At 34.7% G+C, this 26460-nt stretch overlaps 1 protein-coding gene across 1 annotated transcript in view; it reads right to left on the bottom strand.

Annotated features, from left to right (window-relative positions):
* The window catches only part of CPNE8 (copine 8), a 210098-nt gene that overhangs the window by 66659 nt on the left and 116979 nt on the right, over positions 1–26460 (bottom strand). Inside the window, exons 9-10 of the mRNA XM_008704450.2 lie at positions 24968–25072; positions 23598–23639 (exon numbers count right to left, since the gene is read on the bottom strand). Coding sequence (XP_008702672.1) covers positions 23598–23639; positions 24968–25072 — 147 coding nt within the window. The remainder of the gene's footprint in view (positions 1–23597; positions 23640–24967; positions 25073–26460) is intronic.

Raw genomic sequence — 26460 nt, forward strand, 5'->3', positions numbered from 1 at the left:
AAAACATCCTATTAGCGCACTTCAAGCACGATGCTTTGGTAATGGTAAGTGTGGGCAAGCCTTATATAACAGAGCTCACCACACTAGGGGTGGGAAGTTAATATAGAGGGCTTAAACAAAACCTTGGATCACCTAAGCCCCTATGAAAGTTTTCTAACTGTGCTAATCCTCATTTGGTTAACTGTTTCAATTCAACGTTCAGCTATTACTATTAACGTTAAATTCTCATCACTCAACACTAACCAAAAACTTCGTAAAGAGAAGCAAAAGTACTGGTCTCAAGTAAATAAATTACACCGTCAAGTCACAAGAACATGTAACAGCCATCTAGATAACATAAGTCCAGCAGAGTGGCAAATCTGGATCCAATGACAATGGTCAGGTTGGTCATACGGCACATTGATGTGCCTCTGTTGAACTCATCATGGAACTCTCGAAGAAGCAATTCTCTGATGTTTGGTTCTGTTTTATTCTGGTAAATTTGTTACTCTCTAAAGAATTGAGTGATGAATAATGAGGTACAATTCTGTTTGGTCTCATTGTTATGAATCTGAGCTTCGTGCTTCCCATTGGTGTTTCCTATTCTGAAAGGACCCTGTTTATAATGAAATGGAGATTTTTTTCCACCTCTGAGTTAGTTGTCAGAGAGGGCTTATGGCCAAATCTATGACCCATTTTTTGCAGGATATGTCTTCATGACACACTGTCCTCTGCAGACTTTTCAGATTTCTTACCCTTATTTCCCCTCTCCTTCAATTTCCTCACCCAGTTTATAGTTCGCCATGTCTTATTACATGCATTTCTATAAATTACCTTGGATCCTTTCCAGAATGAGACAGGATATAAATAAATGAAAGAATGAATAAAATACTTGCTCCTCCCCTTCTGAGTCTTGTCTACAATTATTATTTTGAATAAAACACTGAATTTGCATGTCATATAAATGCAATGCTATCCTGTGTTGTAGAGAAGACAATGTATTGAGTCACAAATTGCATTTCAGCCTCTAAGACAACATTTCTGTGAGTTAAAGAAAACACATCATTGTATCTATTCAGAGCCAGAGAAACAGATGATCACGAAGTGAGGATTTGTCAAAAGGTCATCAACATAAGGCAGTTAAGAGGAGGTGGTGGTAAACTTGTCAACCCTAGATACAAGGTGCTTTGTCTACAGAATAAATCTGAAGAATCTGGGTGGGTAAGTGGATTGATTCCCAGGTCAATTTTGTCATAGATCTCCTGGAATACATGGAAATTTTTAGTTTCCTTTGTAACCTGTCCTACTTCAGAAACTGTTTAGTAAACCATAGATAAATAAATAAAGTATTAAGTGTAATTTTCATGGACTTATAATTATCTTTTTCCCCCATCGTCAACTATTCCTAGATTTTACTGAGATTAAAAGAAGAAAAACTTAATTTGCCTTAATATTTTTATCTGTTCCTGATTTTCAATACTGTAATATTGAAATAATTACCACTATACCGAGAGATATGATGGAAAGACTTTCATAATAAATCACAACCAACAATTTCCTTGTGATTCAATAATACTGCTTTGCTATTTCCTGTTAATTTAATTGCACCTAAAATAATTATTCTATGTAATGTCTCTCTGACGGCATTTATAAAATAAAGTCTACTCCAGGGCTATTTATCTGATTTGTGTCTGTTTACACATCTAATTTGTTCTCCATACTTTTCATAATGGATATAGGCTACTGAGGAAATAAATTAAAGAGATATTTAAAGCAAATTGATTACTACTATAAAGCTAGTAGTCCGGCTCTAAAAGCCTTGTTTGAGGGAAGTGATTACATTTTTAAATAAAATCTGTATATTACAATTATTTCTATGCTCTATTAATAGCGGAAAAATGTATATTATGTATATTCACATTTATCTTTGAAACCTGTAGGACGGTCCTTACTTAACAAATGTGTCTATCCCCCGTCCCCATTTTTGGTCCCTTCTTTCCCAGCATCACCTATCTTTTATAGCCTAGCCATTATGTCCTCCAAGAAGCCTTTCTTGCTTCATGCCGGTCCCTCTTCGCTCTTAAAGAAGCCAATATCTCTCTACCATCACAAATCCTGTATTGTATTATACCCGTTGTTTACTTAGTTCCCCTCTCAGCCTTCATCATACTTGAAGGTAAGAAAGGTGATAAACTCATCTCCATGTTTTTGGCATCTACCTCATTGTCTGGTACACAATGGGCACTGCTGAAAGTTGGAAATAGATTCAAGTTAATATCACAGTCATTCTGTGATCTTGTCTTGCCAGTAATAGTAACAAATTCGCCTCTGATTATATTCAGCCTAAAAGAAGGGCACATTAACCACCGTTACCCTCTCCACCTCCTTAAAACAACTCTGAGAGTAATGCAAGCAACTGTCCTTTTCCCACAGAAGGTCACCCACCCACACAATCACACCAAAGGCACAGAAAAGAGAGGCAGGCAATGTTGCCTTTTGCTGGCATTTCTGATGATCTTCCTGAAGGCCACCCTGCCTCGAGGATAACAGATGATTCTTACTTTCTTGACTGTCACTCAGCTAGTTTTGCACATAATGTATACAAATGACGTGTATGTACTCAACTCCTCTCATCCCTTTCTCCATCACCATGTGATCTGGAGTAAGTCAGCCAACTTCGGGGTCCTTATGTCTTCACCTAAAAATTGGAGGCAATGTCTACTTACTGTTTTGAAAATAAACTCAGAGAATTCATTTGATTCTGTGAAAAGTGTTTAGTTCCCTGAAAAAGGCACTACTAAATTACATTTTTTTCAATTATTAAGAATATGATTATTTATATATATGTAATTTTTAAAAAGCTTTAATCAAAATAACTTGCGAGGATGTAGCAGGCTCATGAATTGATATATGCTGTGTTGTGATACTTTAGTTACACACACCTGTGGCTTGTACTGTTCTAGTGCGATTCCTTCGGAGCACATCAGTGTGCCATGTTTCAGGTGTGTGCTGAAGGAGCTCTCAAACAAGGATTTGTAAACAAATTGTACATTAATGACAATTTCTCTAGGATGTCAAAAATATTTTGGCTCAAACGTTGCCGTGATCTTTCTCATGGAAACAACAGTCCCAGATATCACTGTCTCCTCCATTTGTACTGCAACATACTGACTTCCCATGCTCCTCTATCTTGTCTAATATGGGCCAGTCCTTGCAAGCATAGCAATATTTTTGAAAATAGCTAGAGATTAAGCAGTCACAGAAATGAGAGACATTTTTAACTGAAGTGCAGTTACGGCGACCCTAATTCAACTCATAGGTTATAAACATTCTTAGTGTTTAAACCCGTATTTGTAGGAGAAGAGCAGCAGTGTTTTTCTAGAGGTGACTAAAACCAAACCACTGACTCCATGACAAGTAAAATATGCCATAGGATCTCTGATTTTCAATGATCAGCACAAAAAGTAACCTTTCTGAGACCAGACAACAGTATGTCAGCTATCCCTAATTTTGCTAATTTTCTGTTTTTATTCTAGTCAAAGCCTTTGACCTTGACAAGACTTTTCAGCATCTAAGAATATTTTGTTTTGTTTTTTTTTTAAAAACAAGAGAATACCAGCCTCCACTGATTATTTATTTATTTGAGAGAGAAAGAGAAAGAGTGAATAGGAGCAGGGGGAGGGGCCGAGGGAGAGGGAGAAACAGACTCTCCGCTGAGCAGGGAGCCCAATATGGGGCTCAATCCCAGGACCCTGGGACATGACCTAAGCCAAAGGCAGACAACCTACTGAGCCACCCAGGTGCCCCCAGCCTCCACTGATTCTTAAAAGAAGTATTTCTAATTTAAAATTTCCACAGAATCAAGTCTTTCTTTTCCCATGTAACTTCCACAAATCCTGAGGGAGAATCTAGTTTACCTTAAAAAATCTAGAAATATGACCTTTAAGTATTCCTAGATTATGAGCTTGTCTGTATGTAAATTGGCAGAACTATTATGATTCTTAATTAACTGTGCTAGTAAACACAAATTATAAACACATCCTAACAAAAGTACTTTTTTTTTTTTTTGGAAAATTCTGGTCTATGTTTTTACTAGTAGAAATTATTATATATAGGATTTATATGAATGTATTCAATGTAGAAGTGATCACTTATCTCTAGCTTTTTTGAAATTTTAAATAATTTCAGGAGATTTGCATTATTTTTGCTCCCTCCATAGATTACAATAATATTTCTGGGCCTTCAAGAGGAAAACAGATATAATCACTCTCCAATATTAACAATTCAGCAGGAAAAATAGGCTAATTTTACCAGTCTTATCCACACCTGCTCCTTGATCCATTTCTAATATAGAAATTTTAAAAGATATAAATAACACGTATGTATAAAATAGATCCTCTTGTCATTTTGTTATAAATATATATAAAATATTATATAGTAATATATATCTACATAACTGTACATTTTAATAGGTTTGTATTTTGTCTATTATTTAATATTAATATTTCATTTATTAACTTTATTTCTACTTATTTATTACATCTATACAAAGACTTGGGACAAACCACACTTTCTAAGACAAAGAAAATATATTTTTTAAAAGATTTTATTTATTTATTTGAAAGAGAGAGAGAGCAAGCACGAGTGGTGGTGGAGAGGGAAGGGGCAGAGGGAGAGGAGACCCCCTGCTGAGCAGGGAGCCCAACACAGGGCTAGATCTCAGGTCATGACCTGGCCAAAGGCAGACGCTTAGACAACTGAGCCACCCAGGTGCCCCAAGACAAAGACAATATTTTTAATGTTGTTTACACTGATATAGAAAATGATATATACCATAATAAAGAAAACATTATATATGATGATTTATCACATTTAAGCCCAAACCGTATGCCTATATAGGCACGCCAATTTTTTTACACTTGATCTTAGCCAAAAGGCCGAGAAGCGATTGGCACGCCAATTTTTTTAAACACAGGGTATAGACATATTTTTAAAGTATATTTATAAATGTTACATTATTTAAATTCCATGTGTATGTATTAGATATAATGTCAATTTTAACCACACATAAAGTCTACCCTTTTTTTCATAATTACCTTTAATTCTTTTCCATTTCCTCTAATAAACTTAATGCACCAAAATATCATCAAGCAAAACTTTCTCAAATTAAAATTTGCTTAAAGAGGAAGCAAATTGCACATGACCAAAAATTCTTAATATAAAATCAGTTCTACCTAGCAATAGTTTCACAAATGCAATTTAATTCGTTGAAAGGTAGGATGAAGTTTCTTTAGCTAGCCAGGATCTTTGGATATTTTTCTAGGATTACATTAATTAAAAAGTTAATTGAGAGGGGCACCTGGGTGGCTCCGTCGGTTAAGCATCTGTCTTTGGGCTCAGGTCATGATCCCAGGGTTCTGGGATCAAGCCCTGCATTGGGCTCCCTGCTCAGCGAAGAGCCTGCTTCTCCCTCTCCCTCTGCCACTCATCCTGCTTGTGTCCTCTCACTCTTTCTCTCTCTCCAATAAATAAAATCTTTAAAAAAAAGTTAACTGAGATAACGTCTGAAGTTAAGATATCCTCCAATTTCATGAACTTTTAAATATTTATGTCATCCATGTCACATACTTTTTCCTCTGTATTTTCAAAGTGAGTGAATTCTAGTTTTTAACTTGAATGCTAATCTCTAGAAAGGTAGATCTGTGTGATGCACTAACCTATTCCTGAAATTTAAACTATCAGCCAATGAATGTTATTGTTCAGAGTAATGAGAATAATAATAATTAGCATTATAATAATAAGCAAAACAACAACAACAAAATACCAGAAGCAGGATTAGCATAAATAATGGCCAAAAGATCAGTTTTATATTTTTTATTTAATTTTTAAATTTCTTTCAAAAGATCTAAGTTTTAAAAAATGAGATATTAAATCTCTATTCTTGCACCTTTTTCTTCTTTTGCTGTCTTGGTCTATAGCCATATAAATGCAATTCAAATAATTACTTCCTTTCCAACATATTAATAATAGACACCTTCATTCAAGAATTTTAAAATATATATACTTCAGTTATAAGAAGAGAACTCCAATTCATAGTTCTAAGAAATTTTATTTTAGTAATGCATCAGATACTTTTATAAGTTGTTCATTTATATACCGGTATATTTTCTGGGCTAGCCACTGAATATAGATTACTACTTATGTTTATATTTTACTTTTCACTCAAACTTGCCTGAGTTCGTAAATAAATCCATCTACTCATCTATCTAGATTTCATATTCTATTGCTAGTTTTGTTTAGTCTCTGTAAGCCTTGACTACCACTGTATGTTATTAAGAGATAACAGTATCATCTTGTCTTGCTTTTTCACAACGATGAAGACTGGAACATAGGGACTCTATCACTTTTCTACCAAGTTCATTTTTTAATAAAAAGCACAAGGAAAAAATTCTGACAGGAGTTACATACACACACCACTGCCTGTCTGCCTGTCTCTCTCTGTCTCACACACACACAAATCACTGTCTATTTCTCTCTCTCTCTCTCTCACACACACACACCACACTCTCTCTCTCATACACACACACACACACACCACTGCCTATTTGTCTCTCACACATGCACACACCACACTCTGTCTCTCTCATACACACACACACACTGCTGTCTGTCTGTCTCTCTCTCTCTCATATACACACACACTTATACAACACACGACTCCCAGCCCAAAGTAGCAAAAGTTGGCAAGTTTCACACTACAGTGCACTGCTACCCAAGGTTAGGGTCTTTCATTGGCAAACAATCCCTTCTTTGCCTCTGGCATATTCTGTCCACTCTGTGTGTCTGGGGCACCACTTCCCATAGTCATGCCAGAGTTGCCAACAGACATCATAAATGTTCTAGCTCTCTTGCCAAACTTGCTTGTAAAGCCAGCTACCAATTTCCATACTCTCCCTGGCCACCAGCTCCCATATTGTCCATGATCTTCCTGACACACTGAGGGACACCATACGGGCAACAAGGATCAACTGCTAAAGGTGAGTTCCAAATAGGAGGAGATTAAAGTATATTTGCTATTGAAATTCTTTCAAGCATATGGTTAAAATGGAGAGCTTTCTTTGGTCAGTTTCAAAGTTATACATTTAGTAGACTCACAAAGAAAAAAAAGTGTGCATCCAGTACAAAGTTATGTAAATTACTGCAGTTGTAGTTTTTAAACAACATGTACAGACAATTAGGATCATTCATGTCCAAAAAGCAGTAATTCCAGATCCCACCAAATTGCCTAGAATATTTATCTCAAATAAAACCAAGTAATTAAAAAATTTACTTTATTTTGTGCTGTGTAGACCAGGCACTGTTAGTAAAAAATGTACATGTTACAAATTTTAAAAAATAATCACCCCACTTTGGTGAAATTGCACATTTAGAGTTGACATAGTTTACTGTAATCCCTGACTTAGATCTCATTTGGTAGCTCAGAACTTTCAGATTTGAAAGAATTTCACCACTGGAGATTGTGTGCTTATTTCTATATTAATAGAAACATAATAACTACTTATTGCCATTCAATATTTAAAAGATTTTCTTTGAATTCCTACATTATTACCCTTTTCACTTCTCGAAATGAAAATTATTTTCTTACACTATCTATGGAGAAGAAAATTTTTTAGGTATTTTGAGAGGCTTTACTAATTCTTTATGTTCTTGAGGCATGTTCATTTTATGATAATGGCTTTAATGACGTGAATATAGGGATGCCTGGGTGGCTTCGTCGTTTAAGCATCCGCCTTCAGGTCAGGTCATGATTCCAGGGTCCTGGGATCGAGCCCCGCATCAGGCTCTTTGCTCAGTAGGGATCTTGGTTCTCCCTCTCCCCCTGCCTGATGCTCCCCCTGCTTGTATGCTCACTCTCTCTCTGTCAAATAAATAAATTAAATATTTAAAAAAATCTGAATATCTTCAAATAAAATTTTCAATAGATTTTCTTTCAATAGAATCAATAGATTCAATCTTCTTCAAATAAAATATCTTCTAATAAAAAAATGTGAGTATCTTCCATTAAAATATGGAAATAGAATAACCCACCTCATGAAAGTATTTTTTTGTGTGTTAGAAGCTTGAATAAATTAATATATTTTTTAATCAAACTAGACTCCAGGAGACTATGAAGCAAAATTTCAGAATCACTGGGTTCCTAAAAGATACAAATCTAAGACATTAATCAAGGAATTAAAGGTACTCAGTGAATTCCGGTTTGGGTTGCTTAGACAAGATAATACTTATGTATAGAAGCTCTTACTTTTTAATAATAAGCATAGAAGAAACTTTGCCCTTAAAATATAGTATAAATATCTGTGAATTTTCTAGTGGAAATGAAAGAAATAATCTATGCAACACGTTAAAAATAACGTCTGCCTTACAATTTTTACTTTTGGGATCTACTGACTTTGGGTAAACCAGTAGGCCTTCTAGTAAAATTTTTTTCACCCCACAAAACCATAAAATGTATTTTCCTATTCACTTCCCAAAACAGGCTGAGCTGATTAATTTGAACTGTTCTGAACAGAACACCAGAAATTTGTTTTGGGTTCTTGGAAGAAAAATAGTATCTTAGAAAATGGCCAAAAATGCAGCCCTAATCTCCATAAATGTTAAAATTAATTTTAGAGGTTAAAATATAAGTTTATAATACATATATTCCATTGACTTATTCGTTTAAACTATTCTCTAAAATATACAAATGTATTAGCATGTAATCTAAAGTACATGTATAAATGACTTTTTCCACATATTAAATATCTTATTCTATACTTTTAGGAAAAATAACACTAAAGAACCACTTAAATAATAATGTCATTAGATGGACAATGTGAATGTGTGAAGATTTAAATGTAAGGTTATTTTTCTATAAATCTAAATAAACATTCCAACTGTGAATTCACTTAAGACAAATGATGGGGAAAATGGCATTTCAGAAATTTCTTGTTTGTATGTTTGTTTATCTATGTACAAAATTACAAACTGAAGCAAAAAATATGTTAATAAGATTTTATCTCTATTCTAGAGTTATAATTGTAGAATACTACTAGTAAACCAAACAATTGAAGTAGCATAACTATGAATATTCATGTATTTTCATATGTTTTCATGTATATGTCAATCTGGATATTCGGAAAATTTGGTTTCTGGAAAATGTTGTCAATAATTCTGCAACACCCCTTAGCATAGTAAACACAATTGAAATGAATACACACCATTTGTATTACAACTATATGTATATAATCAACCTGAAAATCCAAAACTGCATATTTTGACACCCTTAGATACTTTATATAATAAATACTTATCATAAGAGAAATTGTGATACCAAAAATTTATCTGGTTCTTTTTAAGGACCTTATTTACTAGTCATAAAATAGTTATTGAGTATTTCCTTTAACTGAACCTCACTGCCAAATAATTACATTTAATCTGTTTAAATATTCACATAGAACAGATGAGAAAAATGAAAAAGAACAGTTTATCCTCAGATATTCTTTGAGGGTGTCAAATCAGTGCAATGCCACTGGAGAAAATGCTGCTGATTTTCAGTAACTTAACTCATAATGTAAACTACATTATCTGGTTTAAACTAAAATGCAAAAATTATTCCAAGTACTATGAAATATACACACAAAAGAAAGTTGTGTATTCTATATCTAATAAAGTGGATAATTGAGGCAATGACTTAGATAATTCAAATATACAAATATACTTGTATATTTCAAATAAAACTATTTTTAAGGCTTAGTTTCCCCTTTTCAACTTGTAGGCACAGATGCAAGTTAGAAGTTATGAGTACCAGGGGCGCCTGGGTGGCTCAGTCGGTAAGCGTCTGCCTTCGGCTCAGGGCGTGATCCCAGCGTTCTGGGATCGAGCCCCAAACCAGTCTTCTCCACGAGGAACCTGCTTCTTCCTCTCCCACTCCCCCTGCCTGTGTTCCCTCTCTCACTGGCTGTCTCTCTCTATCAAATAAATAAAATCTTAAAAAAAAAAAAAGAAGTTATGAGTACCAAAATACATACCCAAGCAGGCTGGAACTAAGAATATCATAACTGAACATTAGAGCTTAAATATAAAAATTAGAGTAGAAATGCTTGATGGGGAGCAGCAAATCAAATTTTTGGACATAAAACACCATGTAGGGAACTCAGCTCTCACCCACAGCAGTCAGTCATTTGGTCAAAAATTTTTAAAAAATATATAAACAACACCAAGCACTCAAATATATATGAACATTTACCAAACCTAAATTGTTATTGGGAGTGACAATATTCTATTTGCCTTAATTTTTCTCCAGATCAGCAACTATAAAATTTTCCTTTCTAAACATGATTTGAAAGCAACATGAATAAATGGCTACAATATATTTTTGTCTTGTTTTAAATTCTCTCAGGTTATGTCCACAATAGTCATCATCAAATGCTAAAGGTAAGAACTTATGTTTCAAAGAAAAGATCTGGAATTCTGAGTACCATGTTCCATTCTTACTATAAAGGATGATGGTAGATAAAAGCCGTGCTCGAAAGATAACTGGAGGAATAAGCAGTAGTTTGGTTTGAAAACCAATGACTACTTAATAGACATGTAAAATGGACAGGTCATTTCCACATTTTGAACCTTAATTTTCATAACTGGGAAAAGAACAATAATAATATTTCCTACTGGGATTTTTTTTTTTTTTAGAATTGAGAGGAAATATGTAAAATTGCTTGGGATATCAAATTAAATTTAAAAATCTTACAATGAATGATCTTGAAATCGAATTACCAAGCTCTTCTGTAAGTGCAATTTATATAACAAAAAGATTGTACACACCACATTGTCTCTTTCTTATTCATTTTCGCTCTCTCTTTATGACAAGCCAATTTCAATGAAATATTAAAATTGTTACAAAGTAAAGGTATTTGGCAAATTCATGTCTGTAGTGAACTTCTCACTTGCTAAATTTTAATAAACTATTTTTTCCAGGACGTAGTTGTCACTAAGCTTAGTTTTATGTGTATTTGGAATACTAGCAGGTGATTTACAAACACGATACAGCTATACAAAACACATAGGTTACACAAAATCTCAAATTGTCTTGGTGTTTAGAATCAGAGAGAAAATAATGGGTGATGATTGCCTATCAATACTCTTGCATAAATGATCAGCATCTTTATTATCAGAACGTCTTCATCACTCACAATTAGAAGTTTCATTTAACTGGAAGACTTTTATAGCCGGCTCTGTAGAATTTTCCCCCAAAACTCTCAGTGAGTAATCACATATACTTCTATTGTGTCAAAGAGATCTTTTAATTAGAAGATTCTCCAATTTAGGCCTTTGATTTATACTCCAGCGTCTCTACAGTTCACTCACCTCCTATTTCTAATAGCCTGATACACATTCTCCATTGTGATATGTAACTTCAAAAAGGGGAATTGGGTGTGAAAAAAAGAAAAGGAAATACAGTGAATGACAAAAGCAATCTTGGGGGAGATAAAGAGAACCAGGGTAAAATCTAGCCAGGTCTTGAAAACATCTGTGTCCGTTAGGAAGATACAGCTGGGTTTTGTAGACGAAAACACAACAGACTTGGGTTGATGTGATCTGCAATGTTTCTGTTCCTCTGGCATGAGGTCATCATGAGTTGTAGTATTGTCTGATTGAGAACATCCACTAGGTTTATATTTGGGAGCCTCTCATCAAAAATAAACAAAAGCTTCATCAAAATGAAGAGCTTCTACACAGCAAAGGAAACAATCAACAAAACTAAAAGGTAACTATGGAATGGGAGAAGATATTTGCAAATGGCGTATCTGATAACGGGTTAGTATCCAAAATATATAAGGAACTTTATGAAACTCAACACCCCAAAAATGAATAATCCAGTTAAAAAAATGGGCAGAAGACATGAATAGAGGTTTTTCCAAAGAAGACATAAAGATGGCCAACAGACACATGAAAAGATGCTCAACATCACTCATCATCAAGGAAATACAAATCAAAACTACAATGAGATATTACCTCGCACCTGTCAGAATGGCTAAAATCAACAACACAAAAAACAACAGGTGTTGATAAGGATGTAAAGAAAGGGGAACCCTCTCGCATGTTGATGGGCATGCCAACTGGTGCAGCCACTTGGGAAAACAGTATGGACTTTACTCAAAAAGTCAAGAATAGAACTCCCCTATGATCCAGCAATTGCACTAGGAGATATTTACCCAAAGAATACAAAAATATTAATTCAAAGGATACATGCACCTGGATGTTTACTGCAGCATTATCTAAAATAATGCACAAACCATGAAGAGAATCTGGAGAAGAAACTTAACCTCAATTCATTTATCAGCAAAATCAGGATGATAGTAAGTAATTAATGCTTATGCTATATAATTCTTATAAGGATCAAATGAGAAAGTGTGTGAAAAAGCACTCTGTAAACTGCAAAGCATGCATATTCAAAATGTAACTTAGTTGTTTTTCATGGCAAGGGTTTTATTATTTTTTTTATTGCCCTTGCTACCAACTTAACACAGTTTCATTACTATTCCAATAGCTTCCTTAACCTCAAGCTGATTTTTGCACTTCTGTCTCTCCCTGATTCCAGTTCATCCTACAGATATTTTCCCATAGCACTAATCATGCTAAAATGTCCTTGGTTCATGATTCAGGAACAAAATCTTTTAATGACTCCAAAGGTCCAATGGAATTCACTACATAATCTCGACTCTCAGAGGCCTTCCGTCAGATGGTCTTGATCTGCCTTCAGGTATCTGTATTTCCTATTAATTCCCTCTAATACATTATAACCTTCTCACAACCACAAGCCTGAAACAAAACACTTCACTTATTGGGTTCACAAAATCCCTTCTTTTAAAATTCCCACTCTCAGGGGAATCACCCATCATAGTTTGTCATGAGCACATCTGGGTACTTCCACTCAAGTAAGAACTTAACCTTTCTCTGAAATTTAACAACATATTACACCCTTCTCAAGAAACATGCTCTGCATACTCTGTTGCTCCTGGGATTGTACTGTACACTCTGCAAGACCATTTCCTTCTTCAATCCATGAGCTGTGTGTCAATCATCTTTTAATTACCCAGCAATAACTAGTATAGAGACTGAACTTCAAAGATGCTCAAAAAACATTTGTTCAATTTAATTATATTGATCTTCACTTCCTAATCTCAAAAAACCAAAAAAATAATGGTTTCATCAACTAAGGTTTTTTATTTTCCTGTTCTAGAGTAAGTTTCTGACAATTGTTCTCAACCCAAATCTGCATTACCATGACCTGGGGAGTTTTTTTCAAACAATTCACGTTTAGACCATGTTCCAAGCCTACTGCAGCTGTATCTGGAGAGGTATTATAGTAAGAAAAAGGCCCCAAAAGTGCTTCTCATGGACACACCCACTGCTGCAAATGGTCCACAATGTTTCTGGCAATAAGTGAAAAAAATATATTTTATTCTTGATTACAGGAAAAGGTCAAGGTTTTCTATTTCACAGAATGGAGATGACACTTAAAATCATTATAGAGATGTGCAAAATATTCTTCAACATAAGAAAAGGGGAAATCCTGTTGAACATGAATCAAAAATCTTTTGGGATACAATTGATAAAACCACCTGAAGTCACAAATATGTTAATCAAGACAACATTTTACCCAGTATCTAGTGGCTAAAAACAATTACCACGAATGGGGAAAGAGGTAAGCCTTTGTGTTTTTCTCTTGGAAAACTCAACAAATATCTCATGTGTGTTATAACATAAATAAGCTGTATTTTTTTTTCAGACTAAAATTACAAACTCTGAAATAGTCTGAAGGGTGGCATGAGATGATAATAAAAGTAACAAAAACAAATAATGTGTTGCTTCAGAATTGAATGACTGAATATCTTGTCTACACAAGCATCCACCTCTCAAAATGGTATTTAAAACTCTGCTTCCTTTCATTAGGAGACTGTTCTTTGGCTAAAGCCATCTTTATAAGAAATTATTCTTGAATGTTTTGAATATAATAGAAATAGAAATGTTTTAATTTTAGGGACAAAAACTAAGGACCCAGGAAGATGTTAACAGGAACTTGAATCAAAACTATCAGCCATAAAGCAATGGTATCTTAATTTTTTTGGAGAGTAAAGAACAATTAAGTATCCTTTTTGTTACTGCTCAATGTTTATATAGAATCTAGAATCCTACATACGGAAAATAGATTGAATTTGCATATGATTTAGATGTTTTTGTCTCTAAAGCTAATAAGGCAAGAGTGTACTATATATTAACTAAATGAATGAGAAAAAAATTAAGATGTGGTTTCTATAATAATCAATTGGAAATTTGGAATAAATGGGTGATCTGTGAGCCAGTTTAACTTTGCCACCTCATTCACACAGCACCGTATGATGCTTTCCTAGGTATATAATCAACTGGATTGAATGTCATCATGTATAACCAAAAGTTATACACAGATATGTTCATGAAGCACTAATCATAATAATAACTCAAAAAAAAATGTCCCTCAGTAGTAGAATGAACAAATCACATGTAACATGAACAAATTTCACAAACTTAATGTTAAGGAAAGGCAGACAAAAAAGAGTACCTGCTATCCAATTCCATTGATATAAAACTGAAAAAGAAGCAACACTAAGCCATGTTAATAAAAGTCTGGAAAGTGGTTACTCGGCAGGAGGGGCAAAAATGAATGGAAGAGGGAAGAGGAAGGCTTCTGCAGTGCTGGTAAAGCCGTTACTTGATGTGGGTGCTGAATATACCTGGTATATTTCATTTGTGAAAATTCACTGAGCTGTGTATTTGTGATTTGTGCACTTCTCTATATTACATTAGTATTGACTTAAAAAGCTTATTTTTAAAAAGGACCCTTTTTGTTCTCTTACTACATTTAGAAAGACTTCCAAATTCAGAGATTATTTCACAGTCTCCTATTTTCTTTTCTTTGTGTTTTATTCTTTCCATTTATGTGGAAATGTTTTGGTCAATGGTATGAGTTCTGATTAAATCTTCAGCAAATTTAAATCTTATACATACATTATTTCAAATCATATAAAAAGGTCAATTGGTTATTTTCCAATTTATCATTCTCCTTTTCTCATTCTAAGTTAAAACTTAGTTGGCCTTGAAAAAACAACCTTCTTTCCTAGCAGGTCTCTACCTGAGTTACTGCAGAATATTGGGTTCTGAGAGTTATAGATTTTAATACTAAATCATGTCGACAGACCAAATTAAAAAGTAACATTTTCAGGTAATTTGAGTTCTTCTTCTATGCTACAGGGGAGCAACTTTTGCCAACCCAAAATGCATCTCTTTAGCATGTGGATTATTTTAGGCTGATTATTAAGAAACAGAAAGTTCAGGAAGAACCTTTGACCTTCCACCTAATTGCCTAAGAGAATTTAGACAGAGGACCTGCTCCAGGAAGGGAACTGTCACTATAGATTATTATATTATAATATGAATTTGGTATGATAAACAGGGAGGAACTTAAGCAAAGTCTGTTTGTTAAAATTCCTCCTGTGTCTCAATTGTTTCTGTAGGTCCAGCCAACATACATAATACCACTTTTAGCCTAGTAACAAACATTTATACCCTTTTCATAAATATCCATATTTATTCCATCTTTTAACCTTGTGGAAACTGTAAATATAGAATTAACTTTGGGAAAGTCATGAATTCATACCAGTGACAATAATGGCATGCTTTCATTATTTATTCCTTAGAGATGCTGGAGGTGGCAACTGACTGGATATAGTAGCTGAGAGTAAGGGAGGGGTCAATATAATTATGATCTTTCAAGTCTGCACAAGTGGGGTTACGGTAACGCCTGGAGATAATACTCCAGGGGTGTAAATCCAGTAGAGTCAAACCTGGGATTATGGTAATGCTTGGAGATGATATTCAAGAGGTGTAAATCCAGTAAAATCAAAGTCATTGTAAAAACACAAAAACATTTGTCTACTCACCCACTGTTCTGAGTGAGTCTACTCTAAACCTATTGTCTACTCTCCATTGTTCAGTCTCTTGTGTACCTTCCTACTATCCCAGTTTCCAAGGACCTTCCCCAAGGCTCTCCAGGCTACCCTGTAATCCAACAATGAAAAGGCTGACCCTGGCAAAGAAAAGTATTTCCAGAACCCTATTTCAATTGTACAACTCTCATCTATTTTGATGGTTGATAAACATTTTGAATATCACTTCTGGTAATCTCATGATAAAATAAAACTATGAGAGGAAAGGCAGAGTTAATGAAGAAATTGATTATTAATTCAAATTAGGCATATTAAATAGGCTCAGTCTCTTCTTTGTAAAATAAAGAGTTAACACTAAGAGCCCTAAAGACTCTAATATTACCTTATATAAAACTAGAAATTAATCTACATTCCAAATTTGACTGTTTACATTCTAATGGTGGTAAATGAAATCAATAGTAAGGTGATCATAAATTAAAATTTACACTGTGAAGTGTATTTGTTGATTTGAATTTGATAATTCTGAGTTTAGTCAGTGAAAATCATCAGTATTGGAACTTGGAATAAAGCAGAAAAATTAACCTATACGATAAGAAGATCATAGATATGAGAATATAAAATCAACGATATCTGCAAATGGTAAAAAAAAAAAAAAAAGAGAGAGAGAGAGAGAAAATGACAGCTGAATGAATTTCTCACTGCCTGAAGTTTCACTAGAGAAATACAATCAGTAATATTACTCAAGACAATTTCATAATTTCAAGTCGGGTGGAAATGAGAAGATAAATAACCAGCATGGATGGAGGACTGTGTGTTCATCAGAAAGACAACAGAGTCATTTCAAATTCTCTCTTCTGTAACACTGAAATAACACAGCAAGAAGCTAATACATTAAAGTACATTAATAATATAATACTATACCTTATATTGTAAGAAATAATAAGACAAAACAAAGTCCTTGGCCTCAGAGAGTTTACAATTTAATATGAAAGATAAGGCAGAAACAAAATTTCAGCTTAACTCCTAATATGCTAGATATGCTAATAAACATTCCTAAATGGTAAACACAACACACAAAAGAGAGGGATTAAGTGAATTTAGATGTATAAGGAAAACTTTCAGAGAATTGACAGCATTTAAATTGGGCCCGGACAGAAAACCAACAGGCCAAAATTAACACAGAAGTCGAAGGATATATAAAATGCATTAAAGATAATAAAAATATTGCTGTATAAAGATCAGAGATGTGTACTTTCACTAGCCTGGCAAACTGTTTAGCACATAAGAAATGCTCAGTAACAATTTCTTCCATAATTAACTAATAAAGTTTCTATGAGAACAAGAACAGAGACATACAAAAATAAAAATATCATTACCACTTGAGGTGTCAATGCATATAAATAATTAAATCAGTCTTTAATGAGGGTTAAGAATTGTAGATAGAAGGGAAAAGAAACAAAACTCCACAAACTACATATGAGAAAAACAATTACCTAAATTTGTAGGAGGTGGGGGGGGAAGTAGTGTGTCAATAAATAACATGTAGATTATGAAATTCCATTTAGCAACACGTTTTAAAAGTCTCAAAGAAGTGGTAGGGAGTAGAGCAAGAAAAGAGGCTGAATCTTGTCTACTGAACACATTTAAAACATTCAGGGTTAAGAGCAAACAGAGGATAATTGTTAGGGAAAGATTAATTAGAATAAGTGAGGAGGGGCGCCTGGGTGGCACAGCAGTTAAGCGTCTGCCTTCGGCTCAGGGCGTGATCCCGGCATTCTGGGATCGAGCCCCACATCAGGCTCCTCCGCTATGAGCCTGCTTCTTCCTCTCCCACTCCCCCTGCCTGTATTCCCTCTCTCACTGGCTGTCTCTATCTCTGTCAAATAAATAAGTAAAATCTTAAAAAAAAAAAGAATAAGTGAGGAAATTTAAAATAAATGAGACAAGTATAAAAGGTTTTGCACGTGCTCCTCCTAAATGAGTAAGAAAGTCGCAGACAACGTACTAGTAAGTTCCTGAGTGAAGCATTGGACCAAGAATCACTGTTCTTTCACACCATGATGATGCATAATTGCAGAAATAAAACATCAAGTGTGTTTATCAAATATCTTCAAAGGTAACATACAAGAAAATGATAGCATTTATGTGGCATTTCACAAATAAATGAAGTTTGCACTTTCTTGTAAGAAGTGTCACTCACTATTTAAAATGACTACATTCGATACAATGCAGAGTGCTAATAAGGAAACTTTTACTCTCCTTTCTCAGCAGACTTCAAGAGCCAAATTTTATGATTGGCAGTTCACTAGTTCAGGCTTTTCATCAAATCATGTTCCGGGAGACAGAGATCTACTCGGTGGCCCATTTATAATCAGTCCCACATTAGAGCCACATGGTTTTAATGCAGAGCTGCTCTGTTAATGCTCCCTGCATTTTAAATTAAGCTACAAAGTCAGCTGAAGCTACTTCAAGCAATTGAAGCTTTTCAAAGATACCACCACTGATTGCTTTGTAACCCAGACAAGTCAGTTTCTCAGCACTTCAGCTTTTCAATTGTTAAAATGAGGTTTAAATAGTCTTTCTTCACATCCCTTGAAGAAATGGTGGGAATTATGGAGATGATTTTAGTAAAGTGGTTTAACTTGTTGAAAATTGGTACATTTACACTGATGATTCATGCCAAGGTCAAGCAATGTCTCTGCATTCTCAGACCACTGCCAGTGTGTTTAAATAAAAAAGGACAAATAGCTACATTTCTTCTGTTCCAAATTAGCTCAGGATGCCCACTTAAATGTCAACTGGTTACTTACTCAACAGCATGACCACGTTTTTGTATGCTTCTTAGATGCATGTTTGTTACAGAATTTCAAGTTCATACCCTTAGAGTTCTGACCCAAGATCACACCATTTCCTCAAGTTCCTAATCTGTGAATATAATTATCACCTCAGTTATGTGAAGTACCCTAGCTAGTACAACAAAATGTGATTGTAAGCAAGTAGCGCTGTCAAGCATTGTTCACTTAAATTTTTGCCTGAAATGTTCTCCCTAAACTGAAAGATCATATTTCTTTATTGGTTCCCTATGGTCAAATTTATCCATAAAATAATACAGGTATCTGACCAGTTTTTCCCCACTCTGTAAGGGGACACCTCTAAACTTTTACGAAATACAAATAAAACTGAGTTAAAAGTAAAACAAATAACTGCTATAAGGTTAGTTATGATACATATTGCATAGATTTAACTAAACTCTACATGGGCCCCATGGTGCAATCCAGTACCATAGCTGCCAACCGGATGTTGCAACAGGGTACCTGAAATACAGCCAGGCTGAATGCAGTACACCATAAGCATAAAGTGCATACCAGGTTTCAAAGACTTAGTATAAAAAATGTACAATGTCTGATTAATAATTTTATAATGGGGTCCACCTGGGTGGCTCAGTCAGTTAAGTGTCTGCCCTCGACTCAGGTCATGATCCCCCGGATCAAGCGGCACATTGGCCTCCATGCTCAGAGGGGAGTCTGCTTCTCCCTCTCCTCCCTGTTCTTGCTCTCTCTCTCTCTATCTCTGTCTCTCTCTCTCAAATAAATAAATAAAATCTTAAAAAATAACTTTATATTGATTCCATATCAAAATAACACTTTGCATATACCAAATTAAATAAAATATATTATTACATCAATTTCACTGGTTTATTTTTAGTTTTTTAATATTGCTACGAGAAAATTTTCAATCACATATGTGATTTGCATTATATTTATACTGGACAATGCTGGTATAGCCGTCAAAAAAAGGTGGGGGGAATCCACTGAGTAAGTAATCTTTTCTAAATAGAGGAAACAAAAGTTCTCAATCTAGACAGAGAATTTAATAATTGATATATGTACAAGATTTATGACACATACTAAAGATGACAGGAAGACAAAGAATAGGAAACAGCGCCTGCTAATCATTACATTTTCTCATGAAATATAATGAGTGTCAAATCATGTTCACTCTGATTTAAGGAAAGAACATCTACACTGGGAAATCATGTCAGATAAAAATGGTTTCACTCATTTATGGAACATAAGAAGTGGGAAGATTGGTAGAAGAAAGGGAAGAAGGAAGGCGGGGTAAACAGAAGGGGGAATGAACCACAAGAGACTATGGATTCTGGGAAACAAACTGAGGGCTTCAGAGGGGAGGGGGTGGGGGAATGGGATAGGCTGGTGATGGGTATTAAGGAGGGCACGTATTGCATGGTGCACTGGGTGTTATACGCAACTAATGAATCATGGAACTTTACACCAAAAACTTGGGATGTACTGTATGGTGACTAACATAACATAATAAAAAATTATTATGAAAAAAATACATTGTAAAAAAGTATAATAACCATGTTATTATAAACACATGTAACCACAAACTGGAATATCAACTTGTATAACAATCCACATAGTAACTAATATTACTGCATTATAAAACTAGTACCTGGATTTTATGGCATTTACGCATCATTGTTATTAGAGACCAATGTGCCTTTCAAATTTCATAAATTATATTATCTAGCAAAAGGTTTATCAAAACTTATTTAATCATGATTTTAATTTTGCCTTTTTAAGTCATTCTCAAATATAATTTTGCTAACAACAACAACAAAAAAGCTAATTAGCACACACGGATTATATAGAATTATGCACTGAAATTTCTTAAGTTAAAATATGGACCTATATTCCAGGTTTAAGAAAGAGCATTTTACCCCAACATTAAAAAATTATTAAACCAATTATAAAATCACATTACGTTCCCTCAATTATTCTGCTAATCATATAATTCATTTCTGAGGAATATTTAAAATTCCCCCTAACAATCCTTCCCCTCCCACCTTCGCCCGCTTTTACCGTCAGACAGTATTAAACTCCTCAGATCGCTTTTGAGCATGCTGTTAATGATGGTATATTGAAGTGAAATTTAAAAATAAATCAACATAGGATGCACCATCACCAATCTTCCCCCCAAATAGGTGACGGTCTAATGACAAGAGTTTATAAAATCTCAACATCTAAATATTTCCTTTCCATCTAAATTCATGTCTCAAAAGTAAATCATTGTATATTGAAAAAAAAAAAATCCCCAATCTAATGACCAAAATCCTTCACTTCTTTTAACTACATTTCATAATTCCCCCGATCTATATCTACTCTCTCTTGCTCTTGTCCTCACTCTCGCTCTTATTGTCATAATCCAAGACACCTCTTTTCTACAATTCACTGGTCCTTTCAATGGCCATCAGGCTTCTTTCAAAATCCATAATGCTCATTTCTTTCTACCCAACTTCCCATTACATAAGACTTGCTACCTAGGAATGCTTCCTCCACTTCTCTGGGTAACACAAAATGTTAGGTAGTGACATACTCTTGTTAAAAGGTTTCTTAAGTAGTCCTTCCATTCTTCTTAATTACCACTTTATCAGCTACCAAAGAACCAGAGTAAGACCATTGCCCAGGTTGAAGGCTTTTATTTAATTGGCACAGTTTACAATTATAATGTTATGGAAATATAGCATATTAGTCATGAGTGAATTGTTGGAAGCATACTGCCAGGGTTCAAGTTCTGGCTCCACCATTTGTTAGTTGTGTGACCTTAGGCACCTTACTTCTTTGCCTTGATTTCTCTATCTGTAAAATGGTATTAATATAGTGCCTATTTCTTATTGTGAAAGTTACAAAAGGAATAACATGAAAAATGCTTACAGGGTATGATACATTAAAAACACTGAATAAATCATATCCTGGATCGGAGTGCTCAGAATTCCCATATCAAAAAAGAAAAAATAATAATTAAATTCCAAGATAATTCTGATCTCCAAAACTATTCAAAATTTTTGTGACTCAGAAGTAGACGGGAGACTGAAGAGTCATAATATCTCACTTTTCAACGCAGGACAATAAAATATCTACAATGTCTGCAAATTAGGATTAAAGGTCATGGGTGCAAATGATATCTGAATTTACACCCTTCATTTCATAGTGTTCAGATCAAAACCATTTCCCCAATATCCCAAAATAACTAGGGAAAGGTGACCACTTTTGCTCACTCTCAATTAAAATTTAAAACAGGGTACATGGCATAAGGCATAAAGTCCTACTTTATTCAGACTGGCATTATTTCTATTTATTCTGAGGTGCAAAACTCATTTTCTCAATGAATAAAGTTTCATGGAGCATAAGTACAATGGGAATGCCTTCTTCTATGAGAAAACATGTTTTCTACTTAGATTTCTCAAGAATGCATGTAGAATTCTCATAAAGGAAACCTATATAAATAATTAATTAAATAAATAATCTGACAGAAATCTAAAGATCTGTGGTATAACATGGCCTGTCTTTAAGAGTAACTCCAAATGGTGTTAGGAAGCTTCAGCACAGTCATGCTTGGGATAGCACATGAAGACAGAAATCAATTACTTAGTGAGAGTTGAAGGGTGGGATAGTATCTTCGCCTCTCTCTCCATCCTCCCTTATCACTCCGTGAAAGGAGAAAAGACTAGTTGGGCCAAACTCTAGGGCACAAAACAGACCATGTGTGCAAATGAATGCAGGCCAAACGTCACCTACATGCTTGTGTGTGGCTCTCCAATTAGCCATTTTCCCATCTGTGTAGCAGAAGGGATGTCCCCTCAGGACCACCCAGACTTCTCAGGTGAACTTGTTCCTATATTACCAGGAGCGCTCAGGTATCAGCGCTCCGGGCTAAGCCGCTGGCTTATATAAAATGCAGTGAGAAAGGCCTTGCTTACATCCTGAGCTTCAACCTCACACTTCAACTCCATTTTTCAGAGAAATTTGGGTTCATTGTAGGGCATCAGCCACGCAAAATTAAGTGTCCTTTGCTTTTCCACTTGTCATTCTCCCCTGACATCTGTATATTCTGCCCCTTTAGGAATGACCTGCAGAGGCAGCCCTATAGGACAAGGTGAGATGGGAGCATTTCTGGGTTCCGTGGTTTAACATCATTTAAAAACACCTCAAAACAGTGGAAACAGTGGAAAAATAAAGGAGAAAGAGAAAAAGTAGTGAGTCCTCTCTCTTTTAGTATTTAACATCTGTGACATGACATGATGTTGAAGCTCTGAACATCTATTTGTGTTGGCAATCACCAGACGTAATTCTAGAGTTTTGTTTGTTTTTTGTTCATGAGGTATGTGTCTTTTTTCAGGGGGGAAGGGTACTCAGGTACCCGATTCGGGTTCCCATGGATGACATGGATAAAAAGGTTATAGGAATCGTCAAAGAGATTATGAGACCCAGACATTTGAGAATCAGTACTATGAAGGTATAATACAAGACATCTGTAAGGTGTACAATGAAAAATCATCAAGTCCTAATTAAAAATCTCTACTACATTACTAGAAATGAGAAAGACCTCTATTTTATTCTCCAAGTTGAAAAATCACACAAATTCTTAAAATTTCATGTAAGCATCTCAGTAACATTTGGAAAAATAAGACAAAATCTGCAATCTGAAGAATAAAATTTAAAAATGTGTTCATTTCAGTATACTTCTTCAAGCATACTGTTTCAAAAGCAAGAATAAAAGCCATTGTCTTACCTCCCATCTCGATCCCAGTCATACACCTCTACTTTGATTGTTCTGTCCATGGGGGAAACATACACATAAAGTTACTGAGTAAGATTAAAAAACATCACTGAGAATTAAAAAATAAGCTACAGATTTTCTTAGATGAAATGTATGCTTGTAGGTTTTTACAAAAGAGTTTGAAGTTGATTTTGCTGATTTTATTGCTATATTTTGATTGATATCTTAAAATCGGTTTTTCAAATCTTATTGATTCTTTTAAGGGAGTAGGGCAAGTACGTGGGGGCAGCATGTGTAATCTGACATAGCTTCTCAATGGGAACGTATGCAGCTGCTTCTCTAGAAGAGAGATCCATCTCAGCATGGATCACAATCACACACAGGGCTTCTCAAAACGTGAAGTGTTGGACTTCATGCCCAGAGCTCTTGGTTCAGTGTGTTTCAGCTGGGGCCTGAGAATTTGAATTTCTACAAAGTTAACCACGTGATGCTACTCACAAGCCACAAGACAAGAACCACCTTCTCAAAGAATGAGTTTAGTTAAATAAAGTTATGATCTTTCCAAATGAATAGAATGACAGTCAACTTAAGTTTTAAAGTAAATTTAATGGCATGCAGCTAATCAACAGTTTCCTTCTATGATATCATTTAATAGAATAAATTTGCATTGTTATAATATTCAAGTCACAAGATAAATAAAATAATAAAGAGAGTGGATTTTTACTTTCTATTTATTTGCTTTTCTTTGGGGGTAAGGGCTTTTATACTATAATCTCATAGTCCGTTTCATATGAAAAGAAAAAATAAACGTTGACATTAAGAAATCTTTAGGTATATTGTGGGTGCATCTTCAGGGCCTCACCCTCCTATTTGTAAAACATCCTAATCTCCCTGTTTACATCTACAGAACTTTCACGATTCAACAACCACGAGAACAGTGATGCCAAATACCATTTTCAAGAGTGCATCAAAGTTGATAATATACCTAGCCATAGTCTTGTATCTTGTACATTTACTTATTCCACTCTAGAAAGACAACACCAAATGAAAGCATTGAGGCAATGAAAATTCTAGAGTAATTTTTGAATAATATGTTAAAACAAACTAATATTTAATATACTTTTAGCACTTTGTATATTTTTGGTCTTGGTAAATCAGTTGGTTTAACCAAACTTTAGTCAAATTATCCCTCTTCCCCAAATCATCATGGATTAAAAAAGAAGTTATTCAAAAACTTCTGAAAAAATCATCTATGCCTGGTAAATAAACATTTACATAGATAAAAAAGCCACCATAATTTTCAAAAAATTTGGCTTTGATTATTAGATCCAAAGTCTATAGTAAATATTTAAAACACTCAGAAAAGTCGTCATTTATTTTACCTGTCATAATCACCATTACATAATGCTCTGACTGAGATCTTGAATGCTTGCCATACAGGATTTAAAGTATTTTTGACAACTTCTGTTTTATGACAAATTGTAAAACTGTAAAAACAAAAGAAAAGGTTTTCAGTTATTTTCATAATTTGATTATGATATATTGCTTTAGTAGTAATTCTTCTCTTTCTTTTTTGTGTAGAACAAATGTTGTCAATCTCCCTGTGGCTGGTATATGACTTAGTAAAAATAAATTTGTAGTTTTAGAACTTTAAGGATAAGCTCACTACAATATAAAGCAATGAGATTTTGCAATAAGTTTATGAAAAATAATCTTTTGTAGATTCAATAAATTCTAAAGCTGCCTTGTAAATAATCTCTATAAAAATTGTGAGGACATATTGAAACAGTGAAAAATATCTCTGGCTAAGAATATGAAGGTCATCAGTACCCCAAAATATTAGCTTGTAGTGATGGGGACAAAAACCTGGTTGGGATGGATTTAAGACAGAGAAGAGAAACAGAGACAGAGTGTGTAAGAGAATATATTTGAGTTTAGCTGTAAAGAGAAATTGGAGGTAGCTTCAGGGGATAGATTAGTCCATAGAAAGGTTTCTGGTTTTTGTTACTTTACAATTTGTCTCTCTGAGATGAAGAAATAACAGCAAGGTTGTATGCTAATAAAGATCCAACAGGTAAGAAACAATTTATGATGCATAAGAGAGAGGGGAGAAAGGCTGGAGCAATGTCCTTAAGTAGATGAAAGTGGATGGGATCCAGGGCATCAGTGGAGGAGTTGGCCTTGGGACCACAGACAGTCATTCTGCAGGAACTGCCAAGAAGGCAGAGTGTACCAGAGATGCTGTAATGGGATCATGAGAAAGTTCTCCAATTGCTTTGATTTTCTTATGAAATAGGAAGCATGATCATCAGTAAAGGAAGTGGGCAGAAGTGCTGAAGTATCTGGGAGGGGGGAAAGTTGGTAGACAAAGCAAAAAAGTAGGATTCCTTGAGAGGCCCAAGGGCCCCATTTAAGACAAACATCATGAATTTATAGTGAGATACCTAGCTAATGGTTCTTTTTTTTAATCTAAACTGTTGGCTCTATAGATCTAAAGAATACACAATAAGAGATAAAATCCATATAGCATTAAAGTTGGTGTTCTGATTCAAATTCCAGTATTGTTTCCACCAAACCATTCAATTTCCACACATGGATCAGGTCCCGGAAATATTCTTGCCTCATGTAAATACACACAGCAGTTCACGAGCTATAAAATGATACCCAAACCCAGTTGTCACTAAGACCTTAGTAATGAAGTGTTCTAACACTGCGACACCAGTAACAGTCATGAGCTTGAGATATTATGTAAGCACCGTAGGGAACATGCAGCACCTAATCCCCATAAGAAAATACTCTCATTTTGAAAAGCCTCTGAGTTTATTTTCCTCCTCTCAGGCAAGAAGAGTCTATTTCTATTAAGAGATCAAAGAGA

Source organism: Ursus maritimus, unplaced genomic scaffold (assembly GCF_017311325.1).
Source record: "Ursus maritimus isolate PB19 unplaced genomic scaffold, ASM1731132v1 scaffold_26, whole genome shotgun sequence".
Classification (NCBI taxonomy): domain Eukaryota; kingdom Metazoa; phylum Chordata; class Mammalia; order Carnivora; family Ursidae; genus Ursus; species Ursus maritimus.